Source organism: Leopardus geoffroyi, chromosome C1 (genome assembly GCF_018350155.1).
Source record: "Leopardus geoffroyi isolate Oge1 chromosome C1, O.geoffroyi_Oge1_pat1.0, whole genome shotgun sequence".
NCBI lineage: Eukaryota > Metazoa > Chordata > Mammalia > Carnivora > Felidae > Leopardus > Leopardus geoffroyi.
Window position 1 is genome coordinate 71337852 of NC_059328.1, and position 20826 is coordinate 71358677.

Genomic DNA, 20826 nt, shown 5'->3' on the forward strand with positions numbered 1-20826 from the left:
GAAATGTATCAATTTAAATTGGAACTTACCTGGCCTCAGTTTTACCCGTCCTCCAGGAGCCTCTTTTTCCATCAGCTCTCCCCACATAATTTAAAACTTCCATAGCTACAAACATGAACATGCAAAACAAAACCAATTCTTAACATACATATGTTTAAGTGTATAAAACCCTAACACACTATATACATACTGGAGACCTAAGTCAACCTGGTGCAGATTAGGATTTGGGCTCAGAAAGTCCAGGATTTCAAGTTCCAGTTCTCCATTACTGATAAACACTGAGATCTTGACAAGTTATTTACCTGCTAAGCCTGTTTCTTCATCAATACAGTGGGAATAATGAAAATATATACCAAAGAGTTGTTGTGAAGAGTAAAAGATGTTGTTAAAACACTTAAAGTACTTGATAAATATATTATCATTATTAATTTTATCTTCGGGGTTGGCAAACTATGGCCTGCAGGCCAGATGCCTGATTTTTGAAATAAAGTTTTATTACAACACAGCCACACCGTTTGTTTATATACTCTTACACCACAAGTGCAGGGATGAATAGCTGTGACAAAAGGCCACAGACTCCACAAACCTGAACACATTTACTATTAGAATCTTTATAGAATAAGTCTGCCAAGCCCCGCGTTGTCATCATCATCAAAGGAGCCAAAGCCCCTGACAGTATTAATTTCTCTTCTATCCTAGGGGGAGACGGAAGCAGTTGGCATAAGAAGGAAAGAAGATGACAATAAGTTACTGTAGTTTTAGGCTTGATAAAAATCATTATGAAAATACCACTTCCAGGTAGGTTTGGACTAGGAGACAGCCAGATTCCCACCAAATAAGAGCTCTGTTACCAGAGTTAAATCTTCAATAAACTTCTCTAATTAGTACACTTCATACTTCCGGCATTTCATCTTGCTCTTTATTTAATTCACAGATGAAGATGAGGTTAACCAGTGAAGTTTAAGTTTGATTACCTAAAGATTTCCCACCTTGTCTTAATAGCTTACCCCACTTCCGATTTTCAGTAATGTTTAAAATAAGATAGCTGAATAACTGAGTCAATAGTGAGCTGCCTGCTGACAGCGGACACGGCCCACCATGTGACAGCTTGGGACATCTGCTCATCAGCTGTCGTGTCAGCAAGTCCAACTGAGCTCCGTTTCCGAAACCACGGTTTAGGGTATTACTGTAGCGTGCAGGTTAGAGGACAACCTGCAGCCCATGTGGGAACCACTCTTCGATAAATAAATGCACACATTTCCTGTTCTGCATCTCACCAGGCCAGTAAACCTTGCGTGTAGCTCGACTTTTGTGTGCATGGTTCTACTTTGTAATCTATGTCATGTACCTGAAATTATGCTTGGATGACGTAAGCTGTAAATTAATTTTCATAAGAGTAACACTACAAAGAAAAAAAAAAAAAAAAAACGCAGGCACAAACAAAAGCATAATGTCTACAGTCCCTTCTTTAGACCGGCTGCTTCAAAAATGCACAGCTACATTTAAAGGAAATGACATAGATGATTTGATGTGAAGAATAATTTTGCAAAGTTATTTCTAAAATCATATACTTTTTTTGGTACTCAGAAACTCATCTTGCCTTTTCATATTATCAGTTCTTTGCTATAGAAGATTAGAATATCCTCTGGCTTAGTTTTTTCTCTATGGAACCACAACTGCCATATTGAAAAAATATGTAATTCTTATATGCAACTAAGGAAGCAAAGCAAAATTATTTACTTTTCACTAACGAGTTGTCTCAATTTCTAGTTTATGTGGATATATACCGTCTAGAGACATTTTATGAATAAGGCATAAAAATAACACTTCATGGGTTGTTGTGCTCCGTCTATTCACATTTCTTTCTTAGCATATTAGCTTATGCATTTACTTTGCTCTATCTCAGCCAGTTGTTTCTTACCTATTTTTTTATCCTTCTTGTTCATAACAAGTTGATGCAGACGCTCCTTTAATTTATTATATTCACGTTCTTTTCTCTTCATATCATGATTATATTGAGTAGCTCTACTTGCAATGATATTTTGTAATTTTTGTACCTGAAAAAAGCATTTTCCATCAAATGAGTCCCTTTATGATTGACAATCCCCCAGTTAAAATTTATAAATTGAAAAGAGAATAGAAGTCCTAGCATTCACCTCCTCATAAAATAGTTTACTCTAGGATTATTCTTTCTTCTCAATAACCACTGGAAATCACTTTGAAAAGTATCATTAAGTGAACCACAAAGTTTTTATTGTTTAATTCTGAAACTTCCAGAACTCCTAACTTTCGAAATTATCTTTTTCTACCCTTTTTACTCTACATTTCGAGTCTGATCATTTAGAAGCCAGAAACTCTTACAGAAGTATTAAAGTGATCAGAGCTTCATCTGAAACAAGAATCAATTGATCATTTGTAGTGACTTCCTTACATTACTTACTTGAACCACTTTATTCCCTATAAATCTGTGACAAATTAGCCATAGCACATCACAGCATGTAAACAGGTTTATTTTTTTGTTTTGTTTTTAAACAGGTTCATTTATCTGATCACAAACAGCTCTCAAATTAGAGCAAGCCCAAATAGCAGACAGAATCCAGTTCAAATATTTGCTGAGTACCCACGATATGCCATGCCCTACTGTTCAATGTTTAGATCTACTATGGTTTCTCAGGCAACCCTTGATAGAAAGCATGTTCTATTCTATAATAACATTTTTAATCTCCGGTGAAGATGATCACGTTTAACTCAATCCTTACTAAAGACTAACTACATTCAAACCACTTAAGTGTAATCAGCACATCAAGTCAACATTTTTCTGGGAAATAACTCAAGAAAATGTATAAGCAATCTTGCAGTTTAACTAAGATATTTCATTATCCACTAACGGAATATATTACCAGTCAAATATGATAAAATCTGTCTAAATCACTATAAGGTCATTAATGAAATATGCTCCCTTAGAAGCCCTTAATTATAGTTTAAAAAAACATACACAACACTGAAAATATTGTATTTTCACAGTTATCAAGTGGTCAGGGATCAAAAACTGCAGAGCAGTAAGAACATAATGGTTTCTTCATATATAAATTAAAAAATAACTTCAAATGCATGAACTCTATAGATCTAAATACTAAGTAACCACTATAGCAGAAGTGAAATTATAATTATGGTATCATTAGCAATCAGAAATAAGATTTTTTTTTTAATTTTTTTTTTTTTTTTCAACGTTTATTTATTTTTGGGACAGAGAGAGACAGAGCATGAACGGGGGAGGGGCAGAGAGAGAGGGAGACACAGAATCGGAAACAGGCTCCAGGCTCTGAGCCATCAGCCCAGAGCCTGACGCGGGGCTCGAACTCCCAGACCGCGAGATTGTGACCTGGCCGAAGTCGGACGCTTAACCGACTGCGCCACCCAGGCGCCCCTGAAATAAGATTTTTAAATGTGAATTCCTTTTTTTAAAAACCAATAACCCTTGTGTCCATTTAGTCAAGTAACTGCTTGACTGTATGAATAATGGATTTAAGATAAAGAAGAGGGATGCCAGATATTAAACAGAGATATAGCAGAGAATAAAAGATCTGCATTTAAAGCACCCCTGCCCCTCGGAAAAAATATCAATGCATTTGAGTCCAGGCAGACATTACAGGACACTGGCTGTCACAAGCTATGGACACTACACTAAACCAAATGAATCCTCTTGGAGCAGGGATGACACAGAGAGTTCCTGGCCTCAGTTAAATATGCTGCAGTGGTATAGAAAGAGGTCCACCATACCAATTTGACAAAGGATGAGTTAATGATTCTTGTTTTAAAGTAGCCGTTATGGTCACCTCAAATCAAAGAAGAAAAAAAAAAATTCACTCAAACTTGGTCTTCAATAACTGACAACTCACTTCATCTTTTTCATTTTTCAGTAGCTGATGCAAATTCCGGTTCTTGCACTGTAACTGTCTGTCTCTTTCCTGAAGCCCAATCATTTCTCTCCTGGAGGTTTCCAGTTGTTCCTAAAACATCCACATGCAATCCTGATTAAAATTAACACAGGACTCAGAGCAAATGAATTTTTAGAAGAACGGTATAAACAATGTACACATACTAGGGTTCGTTAGCTAAAACTGCAGTTCAATGGCACACAAAATGTTTAGTTAAAACAATTATTCTCAAACAATACTATAAAGTTATAAATTTATTTAAATTCCAAAATGTTGTATGTATCTGACAAAAGAGTTTCGAAGTAGATCCCTTGAAAGGCTCTTCACTTATTCAAGTGATGCTGCCACTGGACACTTTTAAAATTTCCTTTTAGTACTTTGTAACATGGCTACAGCACACTCTTTGAGAAAGAACCAAAGTGATTTGGAGCTAAGTCTAAAGAAGATGGGTGACCAAGCAAGCAGCAACCCTTCAGGTCAAAAAAGTGAGGCTCAGCACAATACTAGTTCTCCCTTGCAAGTGGGAACCTCTGAAGATTTTCTCCAGAGAGGAACGGCAGCATTGCTGGAATCAGTATGGGGTAAGATGCTCACTTTGAATTCATTCCACACATTCCGTGAGGAAATGTGCCAAGTTCTGCATGAGACCATTGGAATATTTTTAAAAGCCTCTTATCCTTATAAAATAGAAAACCCACTCAACTTATGGCATAAGTGACCATAAATGGCAACTTGCACAATCTCTTTAACAATGGATCTCAAGATGATTTAGGAATTTATAAAATTTAGGAATACAACTTGGATAACTAAGGCTGTCAGAATTTTTGGCACCTTCTTCTCTGGAGTGCTGAAAGCTTCCTATCATGCCAGACCATTTGGAATGGCTGAACTTAAAGGCACTGGGCCAGTTGACATGTCCCACATATGTCAAATCAGATTCACTCTGAGTAATTACCAGTGCTTTACCTGAACTCACTATCATCCCTGCAAATCTGTACACCCCCCTGCTATATCACTTAATTCAGTAAATCATACCATCATCCTCTGTAAAGTTGACAGAGACCTGGCTGGTATCTTAATTCATGACTCTCTTTACTCCCCAAATTCAATTTTTCATAGAATTCTACCCATTTTACCTCCTAAGTTTGCTTAATATCTCCCTTTTACCATCTCCACTGGCAAAACCTTTCTGGCCTTAACAGCTGCTAAGGCCTGCTAACAGCTGTCCTTTCCACCATGCCTTCTAGGCTCCCTACTTCCACCCCAAACACAAATCTACACCTCTCCCATAATTTCTCCACCCTACTGCCAGACTGGTATCTCTACACGATGCCCAAGATGCCTTCTCTTGCTTACGTTCCTTGGTGCCTCCAGGTTTCTGCACAATGCGCTCACATCATCTGACACCTGGGTCCCAGCCCCACCTATCCGTCTTCATCATAATCATATAGTTCAGCTCCTACAGGGCTACTATCTGTTTGCTAAAAGTAAAATCCTCTCTCATACCTCTATGCTTCAAACAGGTTGCACCCTCTGCCTAGAATGTCTTTTCCAAACATTAGCAAATTTCTACTTATTCCTCAAACCTGAGATTAGTGTTAAGTCTCTGTGAAGCCTCCTTTTACCTCCAAGAACAATTAATGACGCAAATAATCTTAGTTCAATGTATCGCCTTCCACTGGACTACAATCTCTTTGAGAGCAGGGACAGGGGTTCACTCCTCTGTAAACCCATTGAGCCTAGAACACAAAATACTCAATAAATTGTCCTCAAAACAAATTGAATGAATTATATACTAGGAGAGATCAGCAACTTTTGCCACTGAACACATTTCTGTCCACAGAGAAATACCTGATTTTGGCCCAGGTCAAACCCTGAATTAGAAGACTTCCTGGAAAACACTCTATACTCTGGGCTGTCCTAATAAGCGACCACTCCTTAGGGGGAAGGCTAAACAGCCCCCGGTTATCAATATCATTGCACGATTATTCACTATCTACTTAAAAAACACTCAGCCAAGGTTATCCAGACATAAAAAGTTTTAATGCAGAATTACTGCCTTCTTAGGCTTACAACTCTGAGTCACTCTAATTCTTTTTTTTTTTTTTTTTTAATTTTTTTTTTTTCCAACGTTTATTTATTTTTGGGACAGAGAGAGACAGAGCATGAACAGGGGAGGGGCAGAGAGAGAGGGAGACACAGAATCGGAAACAGGCTCCAGGCTCTGAGCCATCAGCCCAGAGCCTGACGCGGGGCTCGAACTCACGGACCGCGAGATCGTGACCTGGCTGAAGTCGGACGCTTAACCAACTGCGCCACCCAGGCGCCCCTGAGTCACTCTAATTCTTAAGACCTTCCATAGGCCTCTCTGATTAAAGTACTATCCACAACCCACAGCCTTTTTATAACCTGGAGGGTATACCAACTACCCCCTCCAGCCCACCACAGCTCCCCTATCAAAATAATCTCTAGCCTGTAGGCACCGTAGGATGTACAGAGACCTAAAAATATTAAAGAGAAAACATTGTTATCATTTGGCTTAGCTTATGAGACATCTGCCTTATTGAAATACAGGTTGACATGCAATTTCTACCTTAAGTTTTGCATAGCAGTTCTGCAGATGGTCCATATCACTTCCCAGTTTCAGATTCTGTGTTTCTACATTTTCCTGAGCTAGAAGGTTCTTCCGCTGAAGTACAAGTAGCTCATTCATACAATTTAAAACAGCAACTATATTTAATTCTCTCTTTGTGTCTTTACCTTTGGATTCTTCATATAATGAAGGAAAACCGAAAGTAGTCAATTCCTGGTAGGAGAAAATGTTTTCCTCAAAGTTGGTTATCAGACAACTAAGTATAGAAACAAAAGACAGAAATATTTTCTGAGAAATCATAAAAACTACCCTGAGTTAAGAAAACTGTAAATATCCCAAAGGACAAAGAACAGAGAGAACTGGGCTCTTTTGGCCTCTGCTCTGCAATTGCCTGTATCCTGGAGCAAGGCACTCAGGTTTCTGCATCAGTAAAATAAGGGAGAGACTCCAAGTGGAAGAGCCCCTAGGGTGATGTGCAGGCCAACCCGCTCCTGACAAAAACATTTACCATGTATCCAGACTAGATGATCACGGTGGTTCTCTGCATTTCTAGTGTGTTTACGTCCCAGGCTGATACATAACAACATGTGCTTAACAAGTGTTTTTCCCATAACTTCGATATGTTCTATTATATAACATGATTTATGCTATTCTTCTCACAAAACATTTTTTTTTACCTGATCAAGATATGAAACACTTTGTTCAATATTCTCCTCTGTGCAGAAGGCACTGAAAAAACTGTGCACATTTTTTGATAAAGGTATTGAAGAACATAGCACTTGCTGTGAGTATAAACTTGATGGAGACATCTTTGTTTCTGAGGTATATTGACAGATATTTTTGCTTTCTGAAAGAATAAAAGGTATTTACTTAAACAATTTATAAAACATGCAAAGAAAACTATCTCCGTTACCAAAGATGTTGAATTATATAAATATTTTTAAAAATTTTCAAATTCAGACAAAGCTGGTTTTTGTAAGAAAACTACACAAAATTGACCCTTGAACACTGCACTGACTTCCAACACAGCTGAAAAATCTGTATATAACTTCTGATTCACCAAAATTTAACTACTAATAGCCTACTGTTGACCAGAAGCCTTACGAATAACATAAGCAGTTAACACATATTTTGTATGTTACATGTATTATATACTGTATTCTTCCAAAAAAGGAAACTAGAGAAAAAAAAAGTGTTATTTAAAAAATCATAAGAGAAAATAAATATGCATTTATCAAAAAAAATTCTTGTATAAGTGGACCCACAAAGCTCAAACCCATGTTATTCAAGAGTCAACTGTACTTTTTTTTCAAAAAGATACAACTATCAAGTGCCCTTAGGAAGCATGTTAAGATCCAATAGATTCTTAGTTTATACTATTTCAGATTTATAAAAATAACAGAAAAAAACCACCTATGTCAAAGTTTATATATTAAAGGAATAAATCAAAGCGTACTGAAGTAGCCAATAAACTCATTTCAAATGCATAAACGTTTCTCTCAAAAATAGTAACAAACTCCTCATAAGTATGGCACAATTCTTAGCTTTCCCAGATAATTTTTCTCAAAATAAAAATTTAGATATTTTACAATTATTTATGTCTCTCTCTAGTCACATCTTCAATATGTGTGGTAAATCATTTTACAGTTTCGTTTAAAAATCCACCTTTACAGTCACTGCTTTAGTTTATACTTATTTTAGACTCAGGTACCTGAAGACAGATCTGGATCTGTAACAGTCATCCACTCTCCCATAGCAATCACCAGAGCCAGGATACCTGAGGAACCAGTTCAGCAGTGAAACATTCAGTCCAGCTGCTGTCACTCTTCTATGTAGGCATCTCCTTAAAAAGCAAATCATAAAATAACAGCATTTAACCAAAAATAAAAGCAAATATAAAATCAATGTGTAAAAAGAAGGATTTTGGATTATTTACTCCTGCACTCCCATGGTAGAGCAGAATGATAATCTGTGTCCATGTATGCAAGTGTATGTATGTGTGTTTACGAATCAGGAGTAAAGAGGGATGCCTGGGTGGCTCAGTTGGTTAAGCATCCAACTTTGGCTCAGGTTATGATTTCACGGTTCATGAGTTCGAGCCCCGCGTCGGGCTCTGTGCTGACAGCTCAGAGCCTGGAGCTTGCTTTGGATTCTGTGTCTCCCTCTCTCTCTCTGCCCTTCCCCAATTCACACACTGTCTGCCTCTCTCTCAAAACTAAATAAACATAAAAAAAAATTTTTTAATTAAAAAAAAAAGAATCAGGAATAAAGAGTTCTAGTAAAGTATTCATATTTTTTCATATACGAAGTACACAGTACATGATTTGACTCAGAATATAAATCTAGGTACAGCATTGTTGTACTAATAGATATTTCTATATTATATTCTCTAAGATAAAGTACAAAGCATTTATACAGATAAGAGAAAGAAAAACTTCTTAGATAGCATTCTCATTTTTTGTTTTTACTAACTATATTAGCAAAAAAAAAATTTAATTGCAATTCCCAATGGTGGCACAGATGTAGAAAAAAGCATACTCCCATACACTGCTCGCCACAAAGATCACATCAATTTATACAACTACCAGCGATTTGGCAATATGTACCAAATCTTAAAAATGAAAACACATTTTGACCTAGAAAAATTACTTGTAAAGTTTTACCCTGATAAAATAATGATTTATGCTCATTTCAACAGCACATATACAAAAATTGGAACAATACAGAGAAGATTAGCATGGCCCCTGTGGAAGGATGACACACAAATTTGTGAAACATTCCATATTTTTTATGTGGAATTTAAGAAACAAAACAGATTAACATGAGGGGAGAAAAAAGAGAGAGAGGCATAATATGAAAAAAGACTCTTAACTACAGAGAACAAAATGAGGGTGATGGAGGGAGGTGGGTGGGGGGATGGGCTAGATGGGTAATGGACATTAAGAAGGGCACTTCTGATGAGCACTGAGCATTGTATTTAAGTGATAATCACTGGATTCTACACCTGAAACCAATATTACACTCTACATTAACTAACTGGAATTAAAATAAAAACCTGAAAGTAAAAGAAAAAAGATTTGTACAAAGATTCATCTGCAAGTTGTTCTTGAAATCAGAAATAGCTTGTATGTTCCACAGGAGACTGGTTAAATAAATGACACATTTATACAACAGAACACCTTTAAACACAGCCATGTGGAGTTAGGGTGGTTAACAAATACATGAGAGGCCAGAAATATGTATGAATGAAGTGGACTAAGTATAAGAACCTTTCATATAACAGTTTCAGCCTACCATCATTTCCACTTTAAAATTTTTTTTTATTTTTGATTTTTTTTAACATTTTATTTATTTTTGAGACAGGGAGAGACAGAGCATGAGCAGGGGAGGGTCAGAGAGAGGGAGACACAGAATCTGAAACAGGCTCCAGGCTCTGAGCTGTCAGCACAGAGCCCGACGCGGGGCTCGAACTCACGGACCGCGAGATCATGACCTGAGCCGAAGTTGGCCGCTTAACCGACTGAGCCACCCAGGCGCCCCCATTTCCACTTTTTTATAAAGAAAAATGGAAGAAATAAATACTTCTACACCATAAAAAAATTCAAATGAAATTTTGTGAGATCTCCTAATGTTAGAAGCTAATTAGAAAATTATGCAAGTAAAAGAGCCTTTTCCACAGTGATCCGAGATGGCTGCACAAGTATACACATCAGTACAATCCTTCAAGTTGTACACTAAAGATCTGTGCACTTAACTGGATGTAAGTTACACTCCAAACAACATTTTTTAATAAGCCAAATAAAAGGCCGGATCTGGACTATGAAACAAAGAGTTCACAGCCTGTTCTGAATATTTAAGATTATGGAAATATTGATAATGTAATACTGAAATGAGAGGAAAATTTTCATTCATTCAATATATTTTTAATTGTGCTACTGTGTGCCAGGCACGAAGCCCTGCTCTCAAGTTTACATTCTGGGGGGGGGGGGGGGGGGTAGACATAGATAACGAGACAATAAATTAACCTAACACAGAGTGATAAGAACTATAAAGAAAGCTGAGCACAGTAACGTGAGAGTCCTGGATTGGGGGTATCTAGATTCATCAAGGAAGGCTGCATCAAAATGTTGACATTTAAACTGAGACCTAAATGATACACAGTCAGCCACAAGATGCTCCAGCTCAGGTAGAAGAAACGAACTTGGTAAGAATGAAAACCATAAAGAAGGCCAGTATCTCTGAAGTACACAAGGACAGATGGTAGGAAGGTAGATTTTCTCAAAGTAGCAATGAAAAGCCATGGAAGGCATTTAGGCAGTAAATCAACAGGATCTTCTCTAGGCTTTGAAAAAGATCACCTCGGGGCGCCTGGGTGGCGCAGTGGGTTAAGCGTCCGACACTTCAGCCAGGTCTCGATCTCACGGTCCGTGAATTCGAGCCCCGCGTCAGGCTCTGGGCTGATGGCTCAGAGCCTGGAGCCTATTTCCGATTCTGTGTCTCCCTCTCTCTCTGCCCCTCCCCCGTTCATGCTGTGTCTCTCTCTGTCCCAAAAATAAATAAACGTTGGAAAAAAAAAAAAAGAAAAAAAGAAAAAGATCACCTCAGCTACTCTACCCCCTAAATATATTGCAGGTGGGCAATAATGGGCTGGAAGATATGAGGCTACTGCATGAGTTCAGGCAAGAAGACACTTTTACATTACTGCTTGAACAGAAAGACAGGTAGATAAATCAGCGATGTGTTTTGGAGATAGAATCTTCAGGACTTGGAAGATGGGATGAAAAATACACAGAAATCAAGGATGATTTCTAGGTCATAATAGCAGCCTACAATACATACTAATGCAAATTATGTTATGTGCTGTATTACATGTTACAATGTCACACACATACAGGTGGTTACCCAATCTGGCACCAATTTCTGCTATTTTTCTACTCATGTGCCTTAGCAAGAGCACCTTGAACTATTTTGCACTTCCCTCTGTCCTTAAATGGGTGCCTTCGGGAACAGGATAAGCAGGATAAAGGTCTGCACCAAGAAAGACAATGATTTCACTTTTTGCTTTCAGAGCTAGCAGCCATAAACAAAACAGGATCTAAGGGACAATAAACCCGTCTATACCAGCCCAGCTCTGCTTTGGTTAAGTTACTTAACCTCTCCAAGCCCTACTTTCCTCACTGGTAAAATGACATAATAATGGCTTACTTCATGATTTTCCCTGAGGATTAAGTGAGCTCAAGCACATAAAGAAGTACTTAGCACCAGACTCAGCATATGGGACACACATAATTACTATGAGTTGTCATCATCACCATCACCATCATCATCATCTGGACACATATCTGGACTGCTGGAGATAAATGACAGGAGATTCCATAATCTATATAACAAAAGGCACTGTTGCTCTTAATGATAAAAGTTGAACACAAATCCTGAGAAAATGTGGAGGCAGATATCCTCATAAAAACACAAATTTTCAGTGGGTTAATTCTTTGTAATCATTACATAGAGGGGAGGCATCATATCAGAAGAAAATAGGCACTTTCCCAAGCCTTTCTTGTTTTTGTTTTGTTTTTTTTTTTTTAAATAAGACACAATACTGCCTTAAGTACCTTTTGTCTTCATACATAACAGAAAGATCAACCACCAAAATGTTTGCTATACATTCATTCTTTAAAATTGTAATTTAAGTCAGTTATTCTTCTTCTGTGAATGTAGCTCTGTCCACTGTCTACAGGTTTAGACAGTGAATTTGTTAATTAAAATAACAAAAACAGTAAGAAACAACCAACTGTGAAATATTCAGGTCTAGTTAAATGTTCACAATGAAAACCAAAACTCCACTTTGAAGCTCTACCAAAAAAAGAACTTAACCAACAGTATCTGACTTCACACCATCTAAAAGTTTCTAAGTATCCTCTTCTGTTCAATGATGCACCAAATTATACGCCAGAATGCTTGTAATAAAAGAAGTTGCCCAACCAGACTATTAATCAATATACATCCCCCAACCAAGAGACTAAGTTAAGCAAGTTATTTCTAGCTCAACCACAGCTAAATTTCAGTAAGGATACCAACTATTTTTTATAAAGATATTATAATAAATTAGTATTAACCTCAAAAGATAAAGAAAAAAGCTAACAGGAATATATCTGCTCTGCATAAACCTAACACCATCACAAGTATTTCAACTTTGAAAGCTTCAAAAGCAGCCAAGAAGGACCCCATTAAAGCCAAGTGCTGGGGCGCCTGGGTGGCTCAGTCAGTTGAGCATCCGACTTCAGCCAGGTCACAATCTCGCGGTCAGTGAGTTCGAGCCCCGCGTCAGGCTCTGGGCTGATGGCTCAGAGCCTGGAGCCTGCTTCTGACTCTGTGTCTCCCTCTCTCTCTGCCCCTCCCCCATTCATGCTCTGTCTCTCTCTGTCTCAAAAATAAATAAACATTAAAAAAAAATTTTTTTTAAATAAATAAATAAAGCCAAGTGCTGAAACACACAATGAAAAGTTCCATATAATAGATAAATCAAGTCATAGCAAATCATTACACAGTGAACCATGAGCACCCATGACAAGTCACATAAGAACAAACTTGGTTATACTAGCATTGTTATTATAGATTCACTATAGAAGGAGAAAAGGAAAAGGTCTACAGTAAATCATTTCAGATTCAAGTAAACTGCAACCCCCATTTCTCTCCATATACCACTGGTTAGGGAAGCTGTCTGGACTCCAAGACAGATGAAATTCATGAATGAATTTTATGAGCAAATCTTGAAGATTAAAGAATTTAACCATCCTGTAAAAGTCCTTTCATTCATCTAAAATTGTTGAGGAATAACCTTGAAATAAATTAAAGAAAGAAAACATCTATAAAGGAATCCATAAAAATTCTTTCTCCTATCCTCTACATCAGAGAGTTTTATTCCCTCCTTGTGGGTAACATATATATAGACATCTAAAAAACTTTCTTGATTCCAAGTATTTCTCAATGTACATTCCAGTAAGTCAGTCTACATAACAAAAAATCTTACTAATTTCAGCAAAACTGCAGTAATTTCTGTAAAAATGTCACCTTACTCTTTTCTGAAGAACTACTTTGGCTTCCTTAATATGTTATCAAAGTACCAATGCCATATTTCGGGTATAAATAAGCAAGGGTACTCTAGTCTTTCCTGGGTACAATTATTATGCAGAACTTAAGAATTGTCTAGTGGCATTAAAGGTTAGAATCCTAACAGAAAATTGGGAAATAGTAAGACATCTGAAATTAATTGTACCCTTTATGAAAAACGAAGACTTGAGTAAGTTTCATAAGTTTATCATTCTTCATGTCAAAGCATTTTCTTTCGTATATATTTAGCTATATTACAGACAGAAAACTTGGGCTCAGAGAGGCCAACAGCATTGCCTGAGGCCACATTTCTGGTTGGTTGTGAAGCCTGAGCACAAATCTGTCTTCAAAACTGCTCTTTTCACTCTGTCACCAGGTAACCTTTCCACACTGTTCACGCAAACCTCTATATATAGAAAAACAAGAGTTAAATTAAAAGTAGAATAGAATAAAAAAGATTTCCATCAAATTTCTTAAAGAGAATGAATCCCTTAGTTCATCTGAAATCATTCTACTCAGAGCATACAGTCCTTAAAAGAACATATCTACTACCTAAATTGAGGCATATGCGTAAACTTTTCTGATATGCCATAAACAACAGCTTTTTTCCTCATTTAGAAATACTTTGCTTTCAAAAGGTTTAAAAACAATTCTCAGAAATGAATTCAGTTCTATAGAAAGTTTAACGAGGGTGGAATCACTCATCTTACCATTTTGTATTCTAGAGTAAATATTAAGACAACATCAAAACCAAAAGTTTGTAGATGTTTAGCAAAAACACTTGTAGTTCAGGTTAATTACACCCATTGTTTTTTGTTGTTGTTTTGTTTCCATCAGAAAAGTTCCTTGGCTGGTTATTGCTCTTCCTTTTATACAAAAGACTCTGGGGGTCTCAATATACAATAATCACTTGTAAAATTTGGTAGTAGGCAACCTCTAAGATAACTCCCAGTTACCCCTGCTTCCTGGTGTGCACACCTTTGGGTGCCCTTGCTCCTTGAATGTGGGCTGGATTCAGTGGCTAGCTTCTAACAAAGAGAATACACCAAGAGGTGACAAGATTTCTCTTCCATATTTGGGTTATAAAAAGGCTGTGGCTTCTGTATGGGATCATTTACCACCCACTGCCTCTTGGATCCCTCTTTCTGTCATATTGTGAGCAGAGGCCAATGTGGCAAGGAGCTGATGTCTCAATGTCTCCAGCCAATAGCCAGTGAAGACTGAAGCCTGCCTAGACTCACAGGAATGAGGTTAGAAGTAGATCCTCCCCCAGTCAAACCTTGATGACTGCCGCCTTGGTCAACATCTTCACAGCAGCCTAGCGAGGGATCCCTAGCCAGAGGCACCCAAATTCCTGATGGACAGAGACTGGGAAATAAATGTCTGTCGTTTTAAGCTGTGAAGTTCTGGAGTCATTTGTTATGCTGCAATAGACGACTAATGCAAGTAAAAAAAAAATATGTATACATTTTGCGTCTCTCCCATAATTTACATGTCTCTAGCTGAAACATAACTAAAGTGACATCATATACGACAAGTGCAACAATCACCTTTATGACAATATCATCCAATAGTGCAATTCATCTCTCCATATTATTATAGGCAGATGCCTCCCACGACTAGTTTATGAACGTCTACAGGAAGTTATGAACTTTCCTATAGGGTTGGGATCTTTGTATCAAACAGTGCCTGAAACAAAGCAGGTGCTCAATAAATGTTTATAAAATGAATTGCATCCCACATTCGGCCCACTCACTTCCAACCTGTGTGCTCCACCTGGGCTTTCGTCTCTCACCTAACCCCAAACTAACACTTCTTCAAAGCCCAGAACAACCACTATCATCCCCTCCGCACAGCTCATGAAACTCTATTCTCTAGGTCCTCTGTATACGTGCTAATTTGTGTCATCATTCCTAGCTAGACTCTCACGTACTACAATTTTTACATTCCTGTATTCCCTCCACTAATCTTAACAGACAGAACAATACTCAATAACTGATGATAAATTAACATGTTCATTCTGGGAAGCAAAGGAAAACAGCAACGGAAAAGATGCAAAAGATGTGAGTCCTTCAGAGAAAAGTATTACTCTCTTCATCCCCCAAATCTCTAACACAACTACCAACTGAAAAAGAGCTCAGCAGAAACATAAGTAGTATCTTGATTACAAGATTTCCTTCACACAGTACAATATTTTAAGTGTTCTTTTCAAGTTCACTTGAAATTCAAGCTTGAGAAGGTGCAATTGCCTACCTAATGGGAATTCTAAAACTTCAATCAAGTGTCAGAAAATAATAGCTTTTCATTACAGGAATGTAGTAACACTCACTATACCATCTAGGCTTCTAAATATTGCACAGGATTTGTCACAAACAGCTAATTAAAGTCTTCGCTAATATCTCACAAAGTTAGAGTCACCAAATTGTCAGGTTAGGAAAATTGTTAAAACTATGTCTTTATGTATTCATCCTATCTTACAAATTCACTCATAAAAATTAAAAATTCAGTTATCAGCATATTTTAAATAGATGTTATTACTCTCAAAAAGCAAATGTTATTACTTTAAAAACTAATACTACTGGGGCGCCTGGGTGGCGCAGTCGGTTAAGCGTCCGACTTCAGCCAGGTCACGATCTCGCGGTCCGTGAGTTCGAGCCCCGCGTCGGGCTCTGGGCTGATGGCTCGGAGCCTGGAGCCTGTTTCCGATTCTGTGTCTCCCACTCTCTCTGCTCCTCCCCCGTTCGTGCTCTGTCTCTCTCTGTCCCAAAAATAAATAAACGTTGAAAAAAAAATTTAAAAAAAAAAAAAATAAAAACTAATACTACTATCTATATTTTTGCTCCAAAGAAGACTACAGATTTAAATTCCATTATAAATACTTCTACTACCTTACACAAAAGCACTGAGGTTTGCGTATCAGTGTAGAAACACACCAAATTCAACTTAGAAAATCTATCTTTTACAAATTTAAAATCTAAAGTAACTCATCTGAGTGGCACAGTTTAAAAGTATAGAAATTTTCCACAGAAACAAATTCCTCATAACTTAAGTCTGAATAGACACTTGGATGGCTGAAACTCCAAACGTGGCATTCCCTTAACCATCCCTTCTGTTGAGTCTGTGGCTACGAGGAGGCCTGAGGGTTCGGGAGTACAGTGCCAACAGGGAAAGTCTCACAGGCCTGAGCCAGACAGACTAGGATCACATCCTGACCAAGTCTCTCCAGCTGGTTTCCTCACCTGGAAAACGGGGTAGCACTCTCTTTTTGGAGGGTGGTTGTGGGTATTTAATGACATAATAGGTGAAGTACTAAGCACAGCATAGCTAGTAGCTAAGGAACTGATTTAACAAACATGTGCCAGAGGCTGTTCTAAATGTTTTACATATGATGTCAATTCTCACAACAATCCTATATCATTTCCTTTTTACAGATAAGGAAATTAAGGCACAGAAAGGCTACCCACCCCCTCCCTAGACTCCAGAGCCCATTCTCTTAACCAACACATGCTGCTGCTTTAGTGGATGAAAGGCTCAGGAAGCAATACTCCTACCAATTATTAAAGGCCACCACTCATTAATCCAGATCTCCAACTGGGCAAAGACTGCACAAAGTAGTGTGAAGACACAAATTATGGTCAAATATTTCATGCATATCCTTTTGGGTTGAGGGATACAATCTTGGTGAAGCTCCAAGCCAGAATCTGCCATTAGAAAGCCACCCTCTTAGTAGCTTCGGAAGCAGGGAACCACATGCTATATTTTAAACTTCTCATATACACCCTTGAACCAACTGTTGCTGCAGTATGAGTAACAGTATGGTACAATGGTTAAGAGCACAGGATCTAAAGCCAGACCACCGGGTTTCAAACCCCGGTTCCACCACCCACAAACTAAGTGGCCCTGGACAGAAATCTCTGAACTTCATTTTCCTCATTTGCAAAAGGAGAGTATAGTGTCTTTAGTCTCAAAAGAGTATTAGATGGGTAAATATATTTAGTTTTAAAAATTATTTAATAGCCTTATTAAAAGTTTATGCATGTGCAGGGCTTCACATAAGGTCTTGGTTACATGGTAAGTGCCCAGTAAGTACTCAATAAACGTTAGCTATTATTAGATACTTTACTAACTTGGAAAGATTTTTACGATATTTTGTTAATAATAAAAAAAAAGTTGCAGAACAACTATCTAACATGACCTTAGTCTTTAAAAAACTCCCAAAACTATATGAGTATATACAGATAGATATAAATTCTGCTCTATAAAGACAGAAATTTGTTATAACAGAAAAAACTAGAAAACAAGAACAAACTGTGAGTAGAAAAGGGAGGGGGAAGAGCCAGACTTTATCCCTTTCATTTACACACAGATCTTATGCGTAATCATTAGTTTTTTGTGTCTTCCAAGTTTTCTGTAAGTGAATGTGTTTTCCTTACAATGATGAAAAAAAATCCACGTTTTTAAAAGGCAATTACAATGATAAACATCTGCAGTATCTTAACAAACAAAAGCAAGCAGCCCTGTTGGGCAAAAACCGGTGAGAAATTATACAAAAGTCCTACAGTGACTCAGATAATCAATTATGTAAGGGAAACAGAACTTTAGCAGTGGTCAGTAGTTTGTAGTTTTAGATGGCGATCTATCAGTCTGTAAAAAATTGCAATCTGTAAAAGGCTTCTATTACTACATATCCCATCATACAAATGAGCAAGCATACCACAATGACAACAAATCGGAGACAATCTAAACGTCTGTCAATAAGCAGTTAAATGCCAATACAGATAGTTCAGCCAAAAGATGGGCTACTTTGGGATTATTCAAGAAGATCTGCATGTACAGCATGAAAAAAAAAAAAAAACCCCAGTATGGATAATGTCAATAGTATGATCACCATGTTTCATTAAATCAAACTATATAAATACTACTTATCTTTAGGAGAAAGGTCTAGAAAAGTTACAAACTGTTACTAACATGACAATCCTGTGGGATGAGATGGCTGGGTGTAGGGAGGGATGGACCCTACTTCCATTCACTTCTTTAATAGGACATTTTGATATAGCTGGAGTGTTTTAGAAGCATGGATTATTTTGTAGTATCTTTAAAAGCAGTGGGCTCATGCACAATTAATGAGATAATGTATGAGGAAGTACTCCCACCTCAATCCCAGATGGTAGCGTCCCTACCCTTTAGTGGAAATATCAACTTAGACAAATGATAAACTCTCTCCACCAATCAATTACATTTCTAGCACCTATCCCACCGATTCACACGTACAAGTGAGCAACAGTGACGCAGTCTTCACAATGATGCCCTGCTTTGTTGGAGTATATCCATGGGGAGCTAGCCCATCAGGGAAGACCATCCCCCACTACACTGCTGTGAAGAGTAAAGACAGAGTACTGGCACACCTAGCAAAAGGGACTATCCCTCTGGCTCAGTTATCTCAATTTGGTAGGGGAAAGAAGGGAAATAGATTGACACGGATTTATAACTATGAAGATTCTTTTCAAAAAAGAATGCTCTTACTCTATTGATCTTCTATGACTCAGCAATAAGATGTACTTCCTTGCGTCAGGAGAGCAGTTTATTAAGTTACATAAGGTATGTACTTAGAGATATTCCCCATCACCTGACACTGACTTGCACCGCTTATGTTTTTATCTGTTCTGGTCATGGCTCCCCAATCGAATTGTTAGTTTGTTTCAGGACAGTGTCACTTCAGGAAGCTGCACAGGATATTGAAACAGCACTAGACCAGGTGTCAGGGGCTAAGGTTCTTGGGGCCACTTCTGTCATTCACTGAGCAACCTTGACCTAGTCATCATTTCTCTGGTTTTCAGTATCCACATCTGCAAAATGAGGAGGCTGAACTAGGTGACCTTTAAAGAATTTTGAGTCTATTAACTATATTTTTTTACATTTCTCATGGGACCTAATATGGAGTTGAGTACAGCTATTCATATCAAAATTTCCTCTTTATAAAAATGTGCACACATTGTCTTCACAACCGTATGTTCAGCAAAGGAGATTCTACCTAATTCTAACAAGATTAACTTTTTTTTTTTTAAGTTTATCTATTTATTTGAGAGAGAGAAAAAAGAGCGGAAGGGGAAGAGAGAGAGAATCCCAAGCAAACTTCAAACTGTCAGTGCAGAGCCTGATGTGGGGCTTGAACTCACAAACTGTGAGATCATGACCTGAGACGATACCAAGAGTCAGACACTTAACCCACTGAGCCACCAGGTGCCCCTAACAACAATAACAATTTATTAAGGGTAAACCATTAACTAGAAAAATTTAAAGTATTTTAATATAATAACTCATTCAATCTCACAACAGCCCAAATAGTTATCTTCCCCCACCCCATTACAGATGACAAAACCGAGACCCAGAGGGTTTTCTTGCCCAAGGTCACACAGCTAGAGTGTGACAAAGCCAACATTCAAACCCAAGTAGTCCAACATATTAACTATTACACCTTACTGTCTTTATTGTAAGTGAGGAGGGAAAACACAGTATATGAGCTGCTTTTCAAACTGAACACAAACATAAGTACTCACTTTTCTGCCAAGTCACCTTGAGACTACATTACAATAAGATAGTAATTATTCCAACTGAGCAACTGGGATGTAAAGTATATAAGCATAGACAAAACATTCCATGTTATAGCAATTAAAAAAATTTTTTTTTTAATTTTTTTTAATGTTTATTTATTTTTGAGACAGAGAGAGAGAGAGAGAACGCGCGCGAGCATGAACACGGGAGGGTCAGAGAAAGAGGGAGACACAGAATCCGAAACAGGCTCCAGGCTCTGAGCTGTCAGCACAGAGCCCGACGCGGGGCTCAAACCCACAGACCGCGAGATCATGACCTGAGCCGAAGTTGGATGCTTAACCGACTGAGCCACCCAGGCGCCCCAAAAAATTTTGTTTTTAATCTAGTGAATATAGACCCCAAATTGCCAAGCTTTCCTGGAACTGCCATTCCCTTCTGTTTGTGTTTCCAGGTCACTTTGCATTAACTTTTTTTTTTTTTTTTTTATATTTACCTTTGAGAAAGAGAGACAGAGCATGAGTGAGCAGGGAAGGGGCAGAGAGAGAGGGAGACAAGTAGGCTCCAGGCTCTGAGCTGTCAGCACAGAGTCAGATGCAGGGCTCCAATCCTCGAACTGAAGTTGGATGCTTAACC

General features: G+C 37.8%; 1 protein-coding gene and 1 non-coding gene across 10 annotated transcripts in view; one reads left to right on the plus strand and one right to left on the minus strand.

Moving 5' to 3' along the window:
- The window catches only part of LOC123598134 (SSX family member 2 interacting protein), a 43716-nt gene that overhangs the window by 14423 nt on the left and 8467 nt on the right, over window positions 1-20826 (minus strand). For all 9 annotated transcript variants that reach the window (XM_045478054.1, XM_045478052.1, XM_045478056.1 and 6 more), the window contains exons 2-7: window positions 8243-8374; window positions 7209-7378; window positions 6532-6744; window positions 3900-4010; window positions 1922-2057; window positions 30-105 (exon numbers count right to left, since the gene is read on the minus strand). In XM_045478054.1, the coding sequence (XP_045334010.1) occupies window positions 30-105; window positions 1922-2057; window positions 3900-4010; window positions 6532-6744; window positions 7209-7378; window positions 8243-8285 (749 nt within the window). In that variant the 5' untranslated portion in view covers window positions 8286-8374. The remainder of the gene's footprint in view (window positions 1-29; window positions 106-1921; window positions 2058-3899; window positions 4011-6531; window positions 6745-7208; window positions 7379-8242; window positions 8375-20826) is intronic.
- Window positions 9214-9320, plus strand: LOC123600111. Its single transcript, XR_006713491.1, has one exon. It is a non-coding gene; the product is annotated as a U6 spliceosomal RNA (small nuclear RNA).